Source organism: Eptatretus burgeri, chromosome 9 (assembly GCF_056783735.1).
Source record: "Eptatretus burgeri isolate ZD-2024b chromosome 9, Ebu_testis_v1, whole genome shotgun sequence".
Lineage (NCBI taxonomy): Eukaryota > Metazoa > Chordata > Myxini > Myxiniformes > Myxinidae > Eptatretus > Eptatretus burgeri.
The window spans coordinates 91,500,058-91,519,204 of record NC_140969.1 but is presented as its reverse complement, the minus strand read 5'-3'; the positions used below and the strand labels follow the sequence as shown (position 1 = coordinate 91,519,204).

The window sequence follows — 19,147 nt, the reverse complement described above, 5'->3', positions numbered from 1 at the left end:
TATTTGGGTGGTGTATAGGCAAGTGACAGCTCTGTGTCGGAAGAATAAATAACAGAGGTTACGTGCATGAAGCAAAAACATACCTACTGTTGATGATTCAAAACACCTCACGACACTGGAAAACGTGGGGACAGGAATATTGTGCTGTAAATGGTGGAGACTTGTCATGCCCTCACCCACCTGGAGGCGGCGTTACACGATACACATTTACGTAAAGAATTTGCTTCCCCACCTTCACTCCCCTAAGACCACCGGCAAAGATAAAAACACCCTTAAAGATTAATTGGGGTTATGCTGATCCTCTTTCGCAAGTCTGGATGTAATTAGGCCAGAACTGCAGGAGTAGCCTGACAAACATACACACAAACACCGGTCTGTGAATTATAATAAGGATTTTCACAGTTCTGTTAGACCCTGACATTTACAGGGGATACGTTCCTGAAAAATGCCGTGAATATCGAATCCACAAATTTCAGGGCATTGTTTCGATGGGAAAATTGGGGATAGGTTCCTGGCTGTTCATCCCGGCGAAAGAAACCCACGAATACGCGAAGCACAGCGCCGCGAATGTCGAAGCAAGTCACATTTTATGAACCGTGAATACGCGAGGTCGGCGAATAGCAGAACCGTGAATTTCGTGCTCTGACAATACTACAAAGAGGAGCGCTTTTCAAGGCCCACCTCCTCCAAATTTGTACATTTCAACTTTTTGTTTTTCAGAAAAAAATACTGTGAACACGTGCACAAATGTCAAGGATAATCCGGGGTACCACTCACACTGGCTGGTCGAGAAATTGCAGTGTGGCACTGTGGCTGGCTGCAAAGCGAGCCATGCTATGTCGGTGTAAATGGTCTGGTGCTTTCAATCAAGCTATCGGCTCGGTGCTGTCAAATCCAGTGTCCTAGTGATGTCGTGTACCTTGGACAGAAAATGTTTGAGTTTGTTTTCCTCTGAAGTCGTACGCGAGTACCTGCCCACCCCACCCCTCCCCCAACTGTTTCTGATTCTTTGTATGACGACTGAACAGAATGAGTTGAAAGATGCGAGTGGTACTCGGTGTGTGCATGGGAAGGGTTTCGGTGGAAAATAAAATTGATTGCCCAGGGTGTTCAAAGTAAGGAGAGCACCCCATTTCTCACTTGATGCGAATGTGTATTGTATAGCGCCAACTTGTGGGGGTGGGATTACAAGTCCGAATAGAATGTCATAGATATAAAAATGGGGTAAGTAATCCATCCTTAAAAATGGGTTATTTGCAATAGTGAATGTTAATAAGCGATTACGAGAGATTGTACATTATTTGTGGAAAAGATGTGCTCATCTTTCCTTGAGGTGTTTCTCCTCGAAATTACACAAGCCTCGATAGAATGTGTTTCTACCACCCTGTCGAACCGCAGACCCGATACCAAAGTAATGCTGCTTATCGAGTCCGGGATCAGAATCCACACCACGGACTTTGAATGGCCAAAACACATATTCCCCTCAAGTTTCTCGATGAAGGTGAGCTCGACTGCACGATTTGCTTCGGACGGAGGTCATAGTTGACAGGATGCAGGGCAATTGCATCGGTTGGTTGTGGTTCAATAACCAGTTCTAGTCAGCCACCAATTGCGTTTCAGACATAACCAGACACTTCAGATATGCATTTGCTCCCTTTGCGTGAAGTCGAAAATGTGACTCGGTGTGCATATTGCGCATCTATCGTCCCTTTTCAACTGAATTCATGGCTTGGATGTGGTTGGCTGTTAATCCTCAAAGGGGAGGTTTGGATTCTGGATTTTCAGCCAAGTGCGTTGTTCGTTTTCTGAGTCACTTGTTTTTTTTTTTGTACTAATTTGAGTTACTGTCATGAAAACGACCCTCAGTAGGGTGAAACAAATCTCATAATGGTCCAATCTGTGACAAACGGGAAGTGGGAACAAAGAGTGAACAAAGTTGTTTTGATGAAGGAAATGCGAGGTGCGTTTATGGATTTCACCGAATGCCATTTGCCTCCCAATTTGCTTTCACTCAGTTTCCTTCTTTCTTCACTGAGATTTGTGGCAGAGTGATGTTGAAAAGAAGGTGAAGGGATGGCCCTGGTCAACCCATGCCTTCTTCTTGCCCTCACTGACCCAGCTCTACTGCTCATGCCATTGGATTCCGTTTTGATGGAAAACAGCATGATAAAGAATACAATGCAAAGGACCATCGTTTTTATTTTTGTTTTCTTGCACAATGAAATCTGTCTTGCTGTGCAGGGAAATTTAATATAGCGTTCTTCAGCTTCACAAATTGCAACAAGAAAATGAGCAATAAGAGATTGCAGACCCTCGCCAGGACTTGTTTTGTGTGGTGTGGTGTGGTGTGTTGTGTAGTTTTGTGTGGCGTTTGTGTACTGGTGTGTTACGTAATTAATAAGAGACATAATTAGAACTGCCACTTTATAAATGCTGGCAGTGATGACTGGTTCAGCCATTTCAGGGAATAATATTTTTGAAGGTTAAAAAAAACAAAAAACAATAAACATCATCTGCCGAATCCCGTGACCGATGACATCATCAAAATAATTTTTGTGGACCATTTTTTCCCTAGATTACCCTCAAAATTTTTTCATACTGATCAGATGTAGCGTTCTACATGTACAATTTTGACGTCATAATAAAAATCACACTCATTCTCCATGAGGAGTACTTGCTATGTGCCAAGTTTCAATTTTTGTCCTTGGTGTAGTTTCAGAGATGGAGGTCCAATTTTTTTTCTGTTTTTCCAACATGGCTGCCACACCACGTGACTTATGACGTCATCACCATTGAAATATTCTACTTGAGCAGTGGCACCAATGGTGAAAATTTCGTCTCAATTCGACAAGCGGTTGCGGAGAAAAACATGAAACTTCTGTGCGGACAAACAGACAAACAAACAAGCAGTCATAGACTGGTACTTATGAAATCGTCAACTTGACCTCTGACCTTGTCTAATAAAAGCTGTCTCTAGAGAAGGTAGCGACGCAAACCAGAAGTTTCTACCACGATTCTGTACCAAACCATCAAAAATTGAATTTTGACCTCACTGTGACCTTGACCTTTGACCGATTTTGACCAAAATCTAATCAGCACTAGCCATCACCCTCCTGAATCACGTGGTGTAATTTGACATTGGTAGCTTCTTCCGTCCTCGAGTTATCTGTACCAAACCATCAAAAATCGAATATTTGACCTCACTGTGACCTTGACCTTTGACCGATTTTGACCAAAATCTAATCAGCACTAGCCATCACGCTCCTGAATCACGTGGTGTAATTTGACATTGGTAGCTTCTTCCGTTCTCGAGTTGTCTGTACCAAACCATCAAAAATCGAATGTTTTAGATGTTTGACCTCACTGTGACCTTGACCGTTGACCGATTTTGACCAAAATCTAATCAGCACTAGCCATCACGCTCCTGAATCACGTGGTGTAATTTGACATTGGTAGCTTCTTCTGTTCTCGAGTTGTCTGTACCAAACCATCAAAAATCGAATGTTTTAGATGTTTGACCTCACTGTGACCTTGACCGTTGACCGATTTTGACCAAAATCTAATCAGCGCTATCCATCACCCTCCTGAATCACGTGGTGTAATTTGACATTGGTAGCTTCTTCCGTTCTCGAGTTGTCTGTACCAAACCATCAAAAATCGAATGTTTTGGATGTTTGACCTCACTGTGACCTTTACCTTTGACCGATTTTGACCAAAATCTAATCAGCACTATCCATCACCCTCCTGAATCACGTGGTGTAATTTGACATTGGTAGCTTCTTCCGTTCTCGAGTTATCGTGCCTACAAACAAACAAACAAACAAACGGAAGTCATCAATATACTTACGAAATCTTTAGATTTTGTAAGAAACAAACGGACCCAAATGCAATCCCCTCTCCTTCGGTGAGGGTAAAAATAGACAATTGTTCAAAAGAAACAGTTAAATGAGGTTGGAAATAAAATGTTGGGAAAACATTACAAATGCGAGAACAGCACTCTGTGGAGTGCATACTTCTGCCAGGCTGAACGGTTTACGTTTTGTATCCCACTGATAGGCCGGATCTACATCTGGACTTGAACCAAAATCTAATCGGCTTGTTCTTGTCACCTAACCAACTCGTTCACACCGAGTTTTGTTATGATCAAACCACAACTTTTTGAAATGTCATGCTATTTTTCGTTTCTGGGCTTATTCTCAATGGTGACGAATCAGAAAATTTAAAAATTCTCCTATCCGGATCTGGATCCGGATCTTCAGCAAAATTGAGTTGCTTCGTCCTTATCACACTCCCAACCTGTCCACGAAGTTTCTTCTGAATCTGTCCATAACATTATGAGATGCCGTGCTACGTATTGTTTTTGACTCCATCACTCAATGGTGAAGAATCACTTTTAAACATTCTCAGATCTGTATCCAGATCTTCATCAAAATCTAATCAATTTGTCCTTATCACACATCCAACCTAGCCACCAAGTTTCGTCCAAATCCCTCTGTAAGGCTTTGAGATATCCTGCTCGCAGACAGACGGAGGTGAAAACATAACCTCCGTCTACCTTGGGTGGCAGAGGTGAAAATGTTAATAGTGTAGCATAACGATTGGGATTTGGCATTACTTGGGTTCGTTCCTTATCTATTTCCCATTGCCTCTCATAACTACGCACTGCATTTTCCCCCTCCTCTCTAGTGCCGAAAACACCTTCGCACTCGTCGTTTGGTGTCCATCACTCAACTTGGTATGGACCGCATTTTGGACCTCCAGTTTGGGTCAGGGGAGGCTGCCTATCACCTGCTGGTTGAGCTTTACGACAGGGTGCGTATCATTAAATGCATGTCAAATCTTCCTCCAATGAAAATCATTTACAGCACTCCATGAGGCAGTGCCTTTGGACGGAATCTCAACCTGCCTTTCCATCTTTCATTTACATGGCTTGTCCCATACTTAGACAGTCATAAAGAAGTTAAAATGAGTTATTTTTGCAATGCATCTTTGGAGCAAGACCTCCTCCAGAGGGTGTTGTGATTCTAGAGTTCTCTCGAGGAAATATGTCAAACGGATGGCTCTCCCCAGATGAAAACTTAATGAAAATCAGTGTTGCATGCACTGCCAGCTATGCTTATTGGCACTTATTCAAAGCTTGTAATAGCATTTTAATTTCGTTAATAACTCATCCTTGCTCCTTAACAGGAGGGAGGCGGTGTTACATAAGCAAATACATTGGGTGCTTTGTCACTGCCTTCTCATCAGGTTTAGGGTCTTCTCATTGCTTTCTCATCGGATTCTCATTCACTGGAATACAGTACAATAAAATGCAATACAATACACAAAATACAACAGCTCTCGTGTTGAGCCAACACCAAACCTGTGGATTGTAAATGCAATTGGAGTTGCTCATTACTGCCTAGGTTTCCAAGCAGTAGCGTTTAGGGTTGAAGGAAGAATGATGAAATTTTGTACTTTTATAACCGCTACAACTTGGTGGATGACATGGGTAGATGGGTGGTGGAAAGGACCGCTACAACTAAACTGATACAAAGCTGTTTTCTGGCCAACATAGGCATTAGTGTCTCTTTTGCTTTGGATGACATCCCAGTTGCGAAGGAATAATTCACTCGATTATGGTGACGTGTTGACATGTTTAAAAACGGTAAATTTTGGCCCTTGTTTGCTATTATATTTTGCAGATGCTTCTTCATAAAGGTGAAGTGTCCTGGTATATCAACCGATGCATCTGACATTTTGAATTGATCTGTTTCGTGGTTTGAAAGAAGATCGTTGAAAGTTTGTTGAAAAATTAAATAAATTGTAAATCCAAGATGGCCACCAAACCTTTTGGCGCAATTGGAGGATATGCACGAGCTCTCATGACTTGTAACAATCCTATGAAGTTTTAAGTTTGTCAGTGTAACAGTCTGAGAAAATTATGTCATGCAATATGGTGGAACTGTGCAAGAACAGTCTTCCAGGCATACTAACTTGAAGGCCCAATAATTGTATTGCTGCGTGTGTGGCCAGACACGTCTGTTTAATGTGTGTTTAATTCTTCCAGACAGGAATTGACCACGCCCGATGGTTAGCCTTGCACGCTGAAGCCGAAACTTCAAAGATTGCCAAACGATAACTTTCTTATGAGCTGATGCCGAGCTGTTTTCACCAGCTTGTGATCGGGAGGCATGACCCACACCAGTTATAAAACAAGATTGCAATAATTTAACCCTTCAGGAATCCCAAATGAACCTGATTGTACGACAAAATGGTGGAAGTCCGAGGCACACACTGTTTCTCAAGAAATAAATAACTTTTTACATGAGGACATGATAATAAGCCACAATTTCCGAAACAACCATAAGCCAACAATCTCTCCCCCTTGAAAGCTCCTGCACATCCGTACACTTGAGCAATTAAACACTGCTAGAACAGAGCAGTTGCGATGAGCACGCAGCTACAGCAGAACAGAGCAGTAGATGCATGGTTTCTCTCTCTCTCTCCAACAGAGCAAGAGGCTGGCTGGCTTCCTCTGTCTCTCTGTCTCCCACACTGATGTCAAACAGCAGGGAGGAGTTACTTCCTGGTGGTTATGTAGGAGACGTGACATCACCCCACCATGTTTTTCCAGGCTGTGCCCCTAGTTTTGCAGAAGGAACAGACACGAGACCCATTAACCTAGCTTTATCTAAGGCAGACAATGTCTGACCTCTCGTGGGTAACACTTGGACTCCTTACACAAAACAAACACTGAATACAGGTAAGAATTCTAAAGCTACACGATCATAAATGGTGTCTACGGCCTTAATCTAACTATTTCCTCCTTCCTCACGAACGTAACAATATTCACTATGATTAAAAATCACTCCACCTTGTTTTAATTACAGGACCACCTAAAATGATTAAAAATCACTCCACCTTGTTTTAATTACAGGACCACCTAAAATGATTAAAAATCATTCCACCTTATTTTAATTACAAGACCACATAAAAATATAAGTAATGGCTTTGAGGAGTTATTTGATACAACAGCTCCTTCCGCACTTGCTAAGGTGACTTGGAGTGCAGCAGAAATCGAAGATGAAAGCACATTGTTGTATATGCCTGGGCGGTTCTCTTGACCAGGTCTGCATCATGGAGACTGCTGGCCAGGAGCGACCCAGAAATCCTCCACATTCAAGATGCTCTGACCCTGCACTCAGAGAGAGAGATAGAGAAAGATTCCGAGTCCATGTGGACCGATTGGCACTCTGGCTGTGGCTGTGTTGCCCTGACAAATATTGGCAGTGAGGAAGATTTGTCCTTGACTTACGTTGGAAGATGGGGGAGAGGGGAGGATGTCATCCAAACCCCAATAGGTGCATAATCGTTCGGTTAAATGTGGCACAAAATGTCTAAATCGGGCATGAGATTTCAATTGTGGTGACATTTTTCCAATGTAGTGACAAAAAGTTTGATCTATGTGGAGAGAGAGAACCCTGTATGAATACACGAAACGTGCCACAAAGTAATAGTAGTTGAAAACGAGAACGGCACTCGGTGGAGCGCATACCTCTGCCAGGCTGAACATTTTATGTTTTGTATCCCACTGAAAGGCCAGATCTGCATCTGGACCTGAGCCAAAATTGAATTGGCTTTTTTTTTTCGGTCACCTACCCATCTCATCCACCAAGTTTTGTCATAACCCATCAACAATGTTTTGAGATATCGTTTTTTGGCACTCTCTCAGTTATGAAGAATCAGTAAAACATTCCAGTATTTGGATCCGGCATCCTCACCAAACTCTAATCACTTCGTCCTTGTCACACACCCAAACTGTCCAAGTTTCGTCTGAATCTGTCCATAGCCTTTTGAGATATCCTGCTCACAACCAGACAGACAAGCAGTGGTGAACACATAACCAGCTATTTAGAAGTACACTGGGCTATACCATGTCTCGGGTCCAATTTGAGGATTGAATGCATTAAAATATAGTAATCTTTCAAGGTCAATCCTTTGCTGTTCATGACAATCTTCAACGAAACGTTTGACGCTAATACCGATCTTTGTTAACGGGAAAGGAGTGGGATTCTAAATGGGATCCTTAACCTTGAAACCCTTTTTGTTTGTTTTTTTCAAGTTGTAGCATATTGATAGCCCTTTTCCTTTCTCTGTGGTTCAATTTGATGCACTTACATAATTGGATATTGTGTAATTTTTTGATTGCAATGAGGGCATATTATGGTACTTTAGCTTCATTTTATATGGATGTAGCATGATTTAGCTTACCCTGCAGCCATCCTTTTGATTGGTCAGTTTCAAATTCGGGTGGATGGTCTTGACATGTTGTTTTACCTTGGCACTGGACCACTATAGCTTTGGGAGCTGCTTGGAGAACAGAATGTGGGAAAGAAACAATTAATACTTGCTTTCATGTTCTTTTCAGTCTGGTTTGTTGGCATTTCTCGTATTCAGTACGATTGTTTAAGCATTTTGATAATTTGAGTTGTTTTTATGTCCTAACTATGAAAGGTAGAATTATAGGTCTTTATTATGGATTCTGACTCGGAGTAATGCTTTGGAACGGACCAAAATGACATTTTTTGTCTTCTCATGGTGTGATGCGATGCATTACTAGGGGAATATTGTACTGACAGACTATGAGTACATGATCTTGAACTTGCTGCGGTTTCGTTCGGCCGAGGCTGATGGTGAGGATGTGCGCTTCGCTGTGAGAGAGCGCTACCCTGTGGAGCTCGCCAAGCCGTTATCACCGCCTCTTGACCAAGACAGGTGAGGGGCCACAAATATTTATTTCTACCATTCTGCTCTATCACCTGAAGGAGATGAAATGACAAAGTTGAGTTTGTATAGGACACAAGCAATTTGTTCTCATTAACAAACATATTGCACAATGGCTGAAATGCAAGATGTTTCATGTTTAACGTGGAGGGAGGGTATTCTTACATTGGACATCCCTCAGGCCAGAATTGCAGTTTATGGTACTGTACATGCTGTACTTCCCAATGGTTTCAGTGAACAGCAATGAGACTGCACTGGTGAGAATTATCATAATGGTGCGGAGTAGCAAACTCGGCTTTGAGCTTCATCAATGTGGAGAGAAACTGTATGAAAATCGGAGGTTTGAATCCTACCCTATTTATATACTGTCTAATTGGTGCATTGCAGGCAAGGCATTGCACCACAGTGTTCCATCCCTCAGATGGATGTTAAGCCGGGTACCCATATACGAGCACCTCCTGGTGGACGATAAATATCCCACGGTGTGTTTTGACAAAGCATAGGCGAGATGTCACTGCTATCCTGGCTAAATTGGAATTTCCTGGTTTAACGTACAGACACGACATCAATGGTACAGCCACTCTTCAGTGACTAAGCGCCAAGCAGGCCAACGTTGTAATGAATCCCGGTCCAATATGCATTCGCGAATGATTATGACTGCCAAATTGTAAATGTGAAATGGTGACCATTTTACCGTTCAGTACTTTAATCTGTTGGCCACGTGATGAAAAATATTTTCTCTTTGGAAAGATTCATGACTACGTATGTTCTATGATCAAGAGGATGATTACAAAAAGAGATGAAGTTTGCATTTAGGCAAAGAGGACATGAGGTGAAAATGCGTATTGAGGTGTGATGTGTCCTGTAGGATTTCTGAAATTATTTCTGGGATGAAGAATGGTGAGCAGCTCAAGAGAGCCTTTGCCTCACATGTTGGTAAGTTTGTACAGGTTAAGTTACTGCAACGTTTGTGTGGCTTGCCTGATGGCCTCGAGGTGTGCACACTCACCTGTAACCTGTCTATCCTGGTTTCAAATCTCGGCCCAGCTATAAACTGCCATCCGAGTATTTTGCCGGCAGGGTGATTCATCAATGTGTGTGGCATCCGTTGGATTGACGCAAAGCGGACATGCCGTCTGCCGGAATTAGTTGGACAGGAAAGATCCTACGGTTTCCTTCACAAAGAGTTGGCGAGCCATCGCCGGCACCATGGAACAAAAAACAAAAACAAAAATCCAAAACAAAAGAGTCATCACCCCCTCCCCTCTCCCCCAGGGGGTCGCTATGCCCCTTAGCTGGGCATTTGGATGAATTGTAGTCACAGTAATGATTGTGTACAATGCATTTAAGTGGACAATCGGCTTTAAGGAATGCGATGCAATGTATGTTGTTTTTACAAAACAGTTGTGGCTGGATCTTACGCCGCTTGTTCGGTCATCTCTACCGAGATGACCTAATAAAGCCGGACCAAATGTCCGTACGTCCGTCAACAATTTTTCTTTCCGATCTTGATGAAACTTAGTATGTGGGTAGAGGTCGATGAGTGTTGCACAACGATATAACTTTTGTCCGGGTTCAAGGTCAGGGACGAGGTCACGAGGTCACGTAAGTTATAAAAATCGCCATTTTTCAAAACCTATCTAGTCTGCCATTCTACAAGATATTCGGCAACTGTTTATTGATTACGATAGTAAAAAATATTATCTTGTATCTAACCGGACAGATTTTTGAATTTCCTTCCCGTTTGGCCGCCACGTAACCTGGAAGATGGTCAAAAACACCTCCCGGTACAAAGAAAACTTTTTACTTCCGATCTTGATGAAATTTGGTATGTGGGTAGAGGTCGACGAGTGATACGCAACGACATATTTTTTCCCCGGATTCGAGGTCAGGGTCAAGGTCACGAAAGTTGTGAAAGTTGCCATTTTCAAAACCTATCTAGTCTGTCATTTTTGGAGATATCTGGCAACGGTTCATCGATTATGATAGTAAAAAACATTATAGAGATGACCGTCACCCCCACACGGGGGTAATTTTTAGAATAGTATTTTGTTGCACATTTGCAAGATGTTTCCACTGCTTGGCTTCTATACAATAGTCCACCATGTTTTCCTTTTAATTATATGCTAAGTGAGAGTTATTTTGGGAAGTTTTGAAAATTATTATTGCATCACAGTCAACTGAGTTCTTTATTCAAATCGGTCAAAAAACACATAGACCTACCTTTACGACTACTATGCCCACCAGATTGTGCTGAGATGGTGCATATACAGTGCCTTCAGAAAGTATTCACACCCCTTGACTCTTTCACATTTTGTTGTGTTACAGCATGAATTTGAAATGGATTAAAATGAGATTTTTTGTCACTGATCTCCATGAAATACCCCCATAATGACCAAATGAAAGCATGTTTTTAGAAATCTTTGCAAATTATTTAAAAATGAAAAGCTGAAACATCTTGCATCAATAAGTATTCAACCCCTTTGCTTTGACAATTCCGAATTGAGTTCAGGTGCATCAAATTTCCTTTGATCATCCTTAAGATGTCTCTACAACTTGGTTGGAGTCCACTTGTGGCCAAATGAATTGGTTGGACATGATTTAGAAAGAAGCATACCTTTCTATATAAGGTCCCACAGTTGACAGTGCATGTCAGAGCGGAAACTCTACTATGAGGTCCAAGGAACTGTCTGTAGAACTCTGAGATAGAATTGTGAGGAGACATTGATCTGGAGAAAGGAGTAAAACAACTTATAGAGTGATGAAAGTTCCCAAGAGCACAGTGAGCTCCATCATTAGGAAATGGAAAGAATATGGAACTACCCAGACTCTTTCTAGAGCTGGCCATCTGACCAAACTGAGCAACTGGGCAAGAAGGACCTTGGTCAGGGAGGAGTTCCTTGTTCCTTGGCTGAGATGGGAGAACCTGCCAGAAGGACAACGGTTTCTGCAACGCTTCACAAATATAGGCTTTTATGGGAGAGTAGCCAGACGGAAGCCACACTTGAATAAAAAGCACATGACAACACTCCTGGAGTTTGCAAAAAGCCACGTGAAAGACTGAGAGAATGAGTCAAAATATTCTGTGATCTGATTAGATGAAAATTGAACTCTTTGGCCTGAATGCAAAATGCTACATCTGGTGGAAACTGAGCACAGCTCAACACCCATCTAACAACATCCCTATTGTGAAGCATGGTAGTGGCAGCGTCATGCTATGGGGATGCTTTTCAGCAGCAGTGACTGGGGGACTTGTAAGGCTAGAGGGAACAATGAATGGAGCCAAATACAGGCAAATTCTTGAGGAGAACCTGCTTCAGAGTGCAAAAGACCTTAGACTGTGGCAAAGATTTACATTCCAACAGGACAATGACCCCAAGCATACACCCAAAGCAATGCTGAAATGGCTTCACAACAAGAACATGAAAGTCCTTGAGTTTCCCAACCAAAGCCCAGAATTTAATCTGGTTGAGAATTTGTGGAAAGAGTTGAAGATTGCTGTTCACCGACGCTCCCCATCCAACTTGACAGAGCTTGAGGAAATCTGCAAGAAGAATGGGAGAAAATCCCCAAATCCAGATGTGCAAAGCTGATAGACATACTCAAGAAAACTTGAAGCTGTAATCAGTGCCAAAGGCGCTTCTACAAAGTATTGACTCAGGGGGTTGAATACTTATTGATGCTAGACATTTCAACTTTTTTATTTTTAGCTCACCTGGACAGTGTCTGCCAGTGAGTGAGTGAGCAAGCGAGCAAGTGAGTGCGTCAGTCAGTCTGTAAACACTTCAGTCATTATCGCTTGAACCAACATGATTGTGATGAAACTTGGCCATGAGCTTCATATCTGATGCCTAACGAAGGTATATTGCTTGCATCAAAATCTGCACTCATTAAAGGGGTCTACGGGGAGTGGAGGAGGGGGTTGAGCCCCCCCCCAAATAGATATTTGCTCTTTTCTCCGAAACTACATACTATTTTGATGAAACTTGACCACAACCTTCATCACCCGTGATATACCAAAGTTTGTTCATGGCATAAAAAAAACAAATTGGGGTCGTAGGGAGTCTGCGGGGGGTTTGAGTGACTGTTGCTCCTGATCCAGATGAGCTTCAGTACCTGCGGTCCTATTTTTACTTTAATTTTACACCCATTCCTCGCTACTTTTCTTTGTCATTTTGTTTCTCCAATTCCTCCGCTCTGTTATTGTCTACTTCTCCTGCTTGTGGTTTTAGCTAGGTGGTGAGGTTAACATAAGGCGCTCTGTTCTGTGTTTAACAATTAATGTTTGTCTTCTCTTCATAGGAGGCTCATTCAAACCTGTTATGCCCTTGAGGTCAACATGAGTCGGTATCTGTTTTTGGACATTGTTTAATGTATATAATTATTTTTGTATCAAATATTCGTGTTGAAATCCTACCTTGCAGAGGCATCATCTTTTCTTTCTCTGCAATTGCAGTGAGATTAAATACCAAGCAAAATATGCAGGGATTTTTCATGCGCTGTTGTACCGGCTTAAATTGTTTGGTTCATCTGTGTTGGTCTTGGCTTCCTCTGCACTGAGCTCTATGAGCGAGACATAGTGTACCGGATATGTGACAATATATCTTCTCAAGTCAATACAGTACTCAATAATTGTTTGTGGCTTCATAAACAATTTTTTTTGAATTGTAATAATTTAAATTGCTATGTCCCAACTTGTACTTTAAAAAATAATATATTTATTATCATTCTTAATGCATCAATGATAAATATGAATATTTAAACCATGTCATTATTATTATTATTATTATTATTTTTTTTTTTCAAACGACAAAAATCATATTTAATGTAAGGGTGTTTGAGTACACATGTTGTTCTTGTGCAGAGTAATTCTGTGAATTGTATTGTTTGTATTGCACCTCTCCCCTCCCCCAATTAAACTATGTTAATCTGCATTTGCAAGTCTTTGTACTCGGTAGATTAACTCGTCCTTGTCTGGTGTGAACATCTGAATCTATTTTTTATGATGTTAGTCAATAGCAACCATGTGTTTCGAATTGTCATGCAAGTAAAGTATGAAAATACATAAAATATATATTTGTTTGTTAAATATTCAGAACGTGAAAGTGTGTGCTTGCAAATGAACCACAAACTTAATTCCTTAACATGAACCTTGAATATGAAAGACAATTGATTTTTTATTTGCTGTATACTATTTCTGGCATTTCATTTTATTATTACAAACTCTCTTTTCATGCAGATTATTGTGCTATATTGTTTGACCTGTGTGATGCCTTGTTTCAGTTTGTGGCCCGGCTGTCATAGAACACTGCCTAATGGAGTCCGGTTTACCTGAGGGTGTCAAGGTGGGGCAAGGTTTTGATCCCACAAAAGGTAGAAAAAGATCCATCATTAACAACAATATATATGCTCTCAATATAACACACCATTGTGTGTGTGTGTGCACTGTGCATGTGCTGTTGTTTAATGGATGGAGGGGGTGGAGGGGTGGTGAGACCATATCTAGATGACGTTAAGACTTCATTATGGACTATTTGATCAAGTAGCTTAGATTTACCCTTTTATTAGATATTTGGCAGAGGTAAGTCATCTTGTTAAATGTGTACAGAGGAGGCAGTGAGTGTAAACTTTAAAGTAGATAGGGTAAGATTGTTGTGTAAAACAGGTGAGGGCAGGTCGAGGGTTGTAAAACAATGCCACCTCCAAACTTTGGTTAGTATGCCACATGCCATGGTGGCGAAGTTGGCTGTAGAGTCCTGGAGAGGGGCGGAAGACTTTTTTATGGAGTTGCCCCATGGGACGGAACATCCTGGAGGGTGTCGCCGCCAACAGTCGTGGGTGGCCAATGAGAGGGAGCTGCCATGTGTGAGGTGGGCCCAGAGTTTACGAAGGCCATGACCGTGCTTGCCTGTGGCAATTGAGCCTTGGCCCTTGAAGAGGTGACATCGTTTTTTTTAATCTCTGTCTCTGCATCGTCATCAAAGTGTGAAGGACGTTTCTTGAGAGACTTGGACACCTCTTCCCATCGCTATCATCATCTCATCGCCATCCTTCTCCACCAACACTGTACGCCAGCAACCTGCAACCACATCTAGTTCGTGCCAGCACAATTCCTTGCCTGCCCCTTTGTTCTTTATGCATGAGTCCCATATTTTGGAGACATTCGGGGTTATTTCTTTCGAACATAAGTTTGGGTTTTTCACATCTTACCTTCCCCATTTGTTGTCCTTGTGCACCAGATCTGTCTTAATATTCTTGTCTTCACAACCCGTGTCTCATTAATTTTAATAAACGATTTTATTTATTAGAAGCATCTTCCCACGTTTTTGCCTCGCGCATTTCACTGCCAGTTTGGCTTAGTTTGGGTGATCATTGGGGAATCCTTATTGTCGGAGTAAGAACGCAGTGACAACTGGAATGGCACTCAGAAGAACGCATACCTCTGCCAGGATGAATAGTTTACATTTTGTATCCCACTGATGGGCCAGATCTGCATTCAGACCATAACCAAAATCGAATTGGCCTGTGCTTGTCACCTACCCAACTGGTTTACCAAGTTTTGGAATAACCCATCCATAACCTTTTTGAGATATCGTGCTAGATATTGTTACGGATGTCACCGATGGATAACTCAAAGAGGGCGGCGTGCCTCAAGCCTGGTGTTGGTTTAACGGTTTGGTGGCTGGCTTAAGATCCTCGGGTCTTGGGTGCAAGCCCCTGTCTACTGTTGAATTAGCACCAGGTATAATTGACTCAGCCTGTCATCCTTGCGAGGTCGGCAAAATGAGTACCGGTTTACTGGTAACTGGCATTGCATCAGCGGCACATCCGCGTCCCCAGCACACAAAGGAGGAGGAGGAGGTGGCATGGCACATCTTGGATGGCACATCTTGGATAGAACCCATGGATGCCATCTGCAACATGAAACTCTTGCCGGATCTTTGTGCCCAAAGTCCAGTTACCATACTGGTGAGATGACCGAGGCAGATCGGGAACCGTGCGAGCGACTATGGGGCGGTTAATTAATTGGTCGAGCGAACCAACACCATGTGCCGCATGATATGGGCTACCATTACATTTCCAACCTCGCACCAATTGCTCCGGGTGCGCTATTTCAGATCAACCGCAAACTGGGTAAATAAGAACATATTTAGCATTTGCACAAATTTATTTACCCTGGCACGAAGTGAAAGAGTGAGAAATTACTGGAAGAATGGTGATGTGAGGAGAAATAAGACAGAGAGAAACTTGCGGGGGAAATTCAAAATAGCGCGAAGAGTAAAAAATACAAAAAAACCATACATTTTCCCTTACCCCTCCTGGTCATTCCGCCCCAGAAAACTTGCAACAATAACTGACCACTTTTATACAACTTGGGTCCGGACTCCTGAGAAATGACAGTTTGGTCAGAGGGGGAATGATAAGTCGGATAAGAAAAATAATGGGGACTTAGGAATGTGCCCCAGTGAATCTTCGGCTGAAGTGACCATTGCCATGACCCAGCGCCAGAAATTGCCCCTCGTGCTTTCTCTTCTCCTCGTAGATGGTGTTCCGATAGCCTGGAACACTGCCGCCACCCCGTCCGACCTACTTGAAGAAATGCGTGACTTCGGATGACTCGTTCATCTGATGTGAGGGTTTGGCTTTTTGGCAGTGCGGAACTGACTTTGGTGCTAAAGATGGCACATCAAATGCAGCTGCAGAGCGAATGAACTGTGTGAAATCATGAGGAAGAATAAGCATTGTGGCCTGATGGAACGTATGTGTGTATAAATGAGGAAGTTGTGAGGTGTGCGAGAAAGCGAAGCGAGAAGATGCGATACTGTTTTGCGGACGTAAACTGTGAGCGGGGTAATTCTGCAGGAAATCAGGCTCTCTCACACTTCTGTTCTTAGGCGGCTGTGGAGAGAGAGAATTTGTTGTGCTTTGCACCCTTTTACCTTCCTCCCCCGTCATCCCATTCCCTAGCTTCACCAGACTCCTCACTCATGCTGGTCGCTTTTCATTGGGTCAGCCGTGCCAAATTTGCATCGCACTGAGGGGTTGGGGGGCGGGGGGGTTGCTTGGAGGTGTAATCTGCGAATCCCATGCAGCAGCTTCCAGCTCCACCTCTATTGCCCTGTGATCGTGGTTGTTGCTCTGCTGCAGCTGGCATCAATCGAGTGAACGGGTTTGCAAATGGTTTTTGTAATGCAAGTGAATGGTGTAAAACGAAAGAGATAGAGAAGAGAGGAGGGGAGAAAGGGACAGACAGACCCTTATGCTGCTTACATGCCGTCCATAACATGAATACGATTTCCTTAATTTTAAAGCAGATAACTACGATATAACTGCTCTACTTCTCCGTGTATGTGCTTTCATTCTTTTGGGGGTTGCAACAAGTCCTCGCTGAGTTACAACCCTCACAATGTATTTTTTTTTTTTTGCCCGATCTGTCAATAGGAAAGAATCACTCAAAAATTATTGGGTCGAGACAGGCCCGTCACTAGGGGGGGGCATTTGGGTGCAATGCCCCCCATGGCGCATCTGGTGCCCCCCCACTTGTACGCCACCCATTTATGCCCTGTTGAACCATGTGAACAACTTGGTGTTTAAGGACGAGCGCCCACTGTGAACTTGCTGTTTAAGAGTTCACCTGTGTGAACTGAAACCCTTATTCCAGATGTTCAACGTGGTGAATAATAAGGCCTTGGATAAACTGTTCTTTAATAATATCCTTCTTTGAATGACAGTCAAGAGATAAGTGTGCGCTTGTCAGCGCATCTCCAAAAGCAATTGGTAAGACAATACAGTCCAAGACCACAATATAAAAGATAATAACACAAGCACCAACGCCAGCAGCCAAGACCTCGTGTTGAATGTCGATGTTGTGGGTGGATATATATATATATATATATATATATATATATATATATATATATATATATATATATATATATATATATATATATATATATATATATATATATATATATATATACATATCATGGATCATTAAGTTTTAAAGAATAGCCAATCAGCATATTCGATATGGAGACCCTATTGAGCAGGTTACCTGATTGGTTGTAAGTTAGTTATAAATGTAATACAGTCATAATATGATTAAGGAAAAGACATAAATTTACATTATTAAAGATGAAGTGCACGTGCACCACGTGACCTTCACAACCTGTCAACCCTCCATCTTACAAAAGTAATTTTATAATAAAAATTAAAAATATGTGTGTTTGCAATCGTGCTTACATTTGAAATTATGCAGATAAAACCTGTTTTTGATGGATGGATCATTTAATAAATAAAATCATCAACCGTCAAATCTCGCGAATCGCGAGAATAGTGACGCAAGTCACGAGGGACGCATCACAGAGCACGAGCTTGCAGCAGGAGAAAAAGACGTGGATGATGGATAAACGAAAATGGCTCAGGAAAGGAAAAAATGCAAGCGACGAAAATGAAGAAGATGATGAAAGGCATGTTGGAGGAGGAGGAGGAAAAGACGATCATGTCGATGAAATACCGACAGAAGCTGGCCAACCTGGCCAAGCCAGCAACGTCAGTCCTGCGGCTGGAGCCCCAGCGCAGACAGCCGAGTTTCCACGCTCGGCGGCGGCCTCAGGATCGGGTGTGACCGTCAAGCCACTTCCCGATGATCTTGGAAGTGAGAGACCGAATCGAGTTGTTCTGCAGCGGTACCCTGGCCATCTGTTTGAGAACAAGAGTCGCTCGTTTGTGTCCTCGTGGTACCAGACTAATGAATGGCTGGAATACAGTGTGCAGACAGATGCAGCATTCTGCGATCCATGTCGGAAGTTTAACACTGCACGTGGCCCAGTGGACTCTACTTTCACAGTGCGAGGCTACTGGAATTGGAAACATGCCGTTGAGAAAGGCAGGGGGTTTCACAAACACGCAACTTCAAAGGAACATTTAACTTGTGTTTTGAGGTGGAAGGAGAATGAGAGGCGCATCGATTGTGGTTAGGAGATTTCCACACTCCTCAATGCTGACCAGCTAAATAGAAACCGGTACTATGTGTCTGCTCTTATCGATGTTGTGGGATTTCTCGCCGAAAATCAGATACCTTTTAGAGGGAGCCTTGATAATTTTGAGGATATGTCAGACGGGCACAGTGGGCTCTTCCTCTCGCTTTTAAACTACACACTCAAAAAAGACACCAAGCTTGCCGAAATAATAAAGCATATCCCACGAAACGCAAGCTATACTAGTCCGGAAATGCAGAATGAACTGATCTGCACATTGAGTAATGTTGTGACGGATGCCATCGTGGAAGAAGTAGGCACATCGTGGTTTACCATCAAGGTGGATGGGACGAGGAATCCCACTGAATGTGAGAACATATCAATCATCTACTCGCAATAGC

At 42.5% G+C, this 19,147-nt stretch overlaps 1 protein-coding gene across 6 annotated transcripts in view; it reads left to right on the top strand.

Annotated features, from left to right (window-relative positions):
* NEMF (nuclear export mediator factor) overlaps positions 1–19,147 on the top strand; it is a 204,075-nt gene that overhangs the window by 26,407 nt on the left and 158,521 nt on the right. For 5 of the 6 annotated variants that reach the window (XM_085896078.1, XM_085896081.1, XM_085896080.1 and 2 more), the window contains 5 exons: positions 1,399–1,501; positions 4,687–4,812; positions 8,603–8,757; positions 9,635–9,702; positions 14,050–14,139. In XM_085896078.1, coding sequence (XP_085752204.1) covers positions 1,399–1,501; positions 4,687–4,812; positions 8,603–8,757; positions 9,635–9,702; positions 14,050–14,139 — 542 coding nt within the window. Of the gene's footprint in view, positions 1–1,398; positions 1,502–4,686; positions 4,813–8,602; positions 8,758–9,634; positions 9,703–14,049; positions 14,140–19,147 lie in introns of those variants that run through there. The other variant, XM_085896083.1, reaches the window with a different exon arrangement.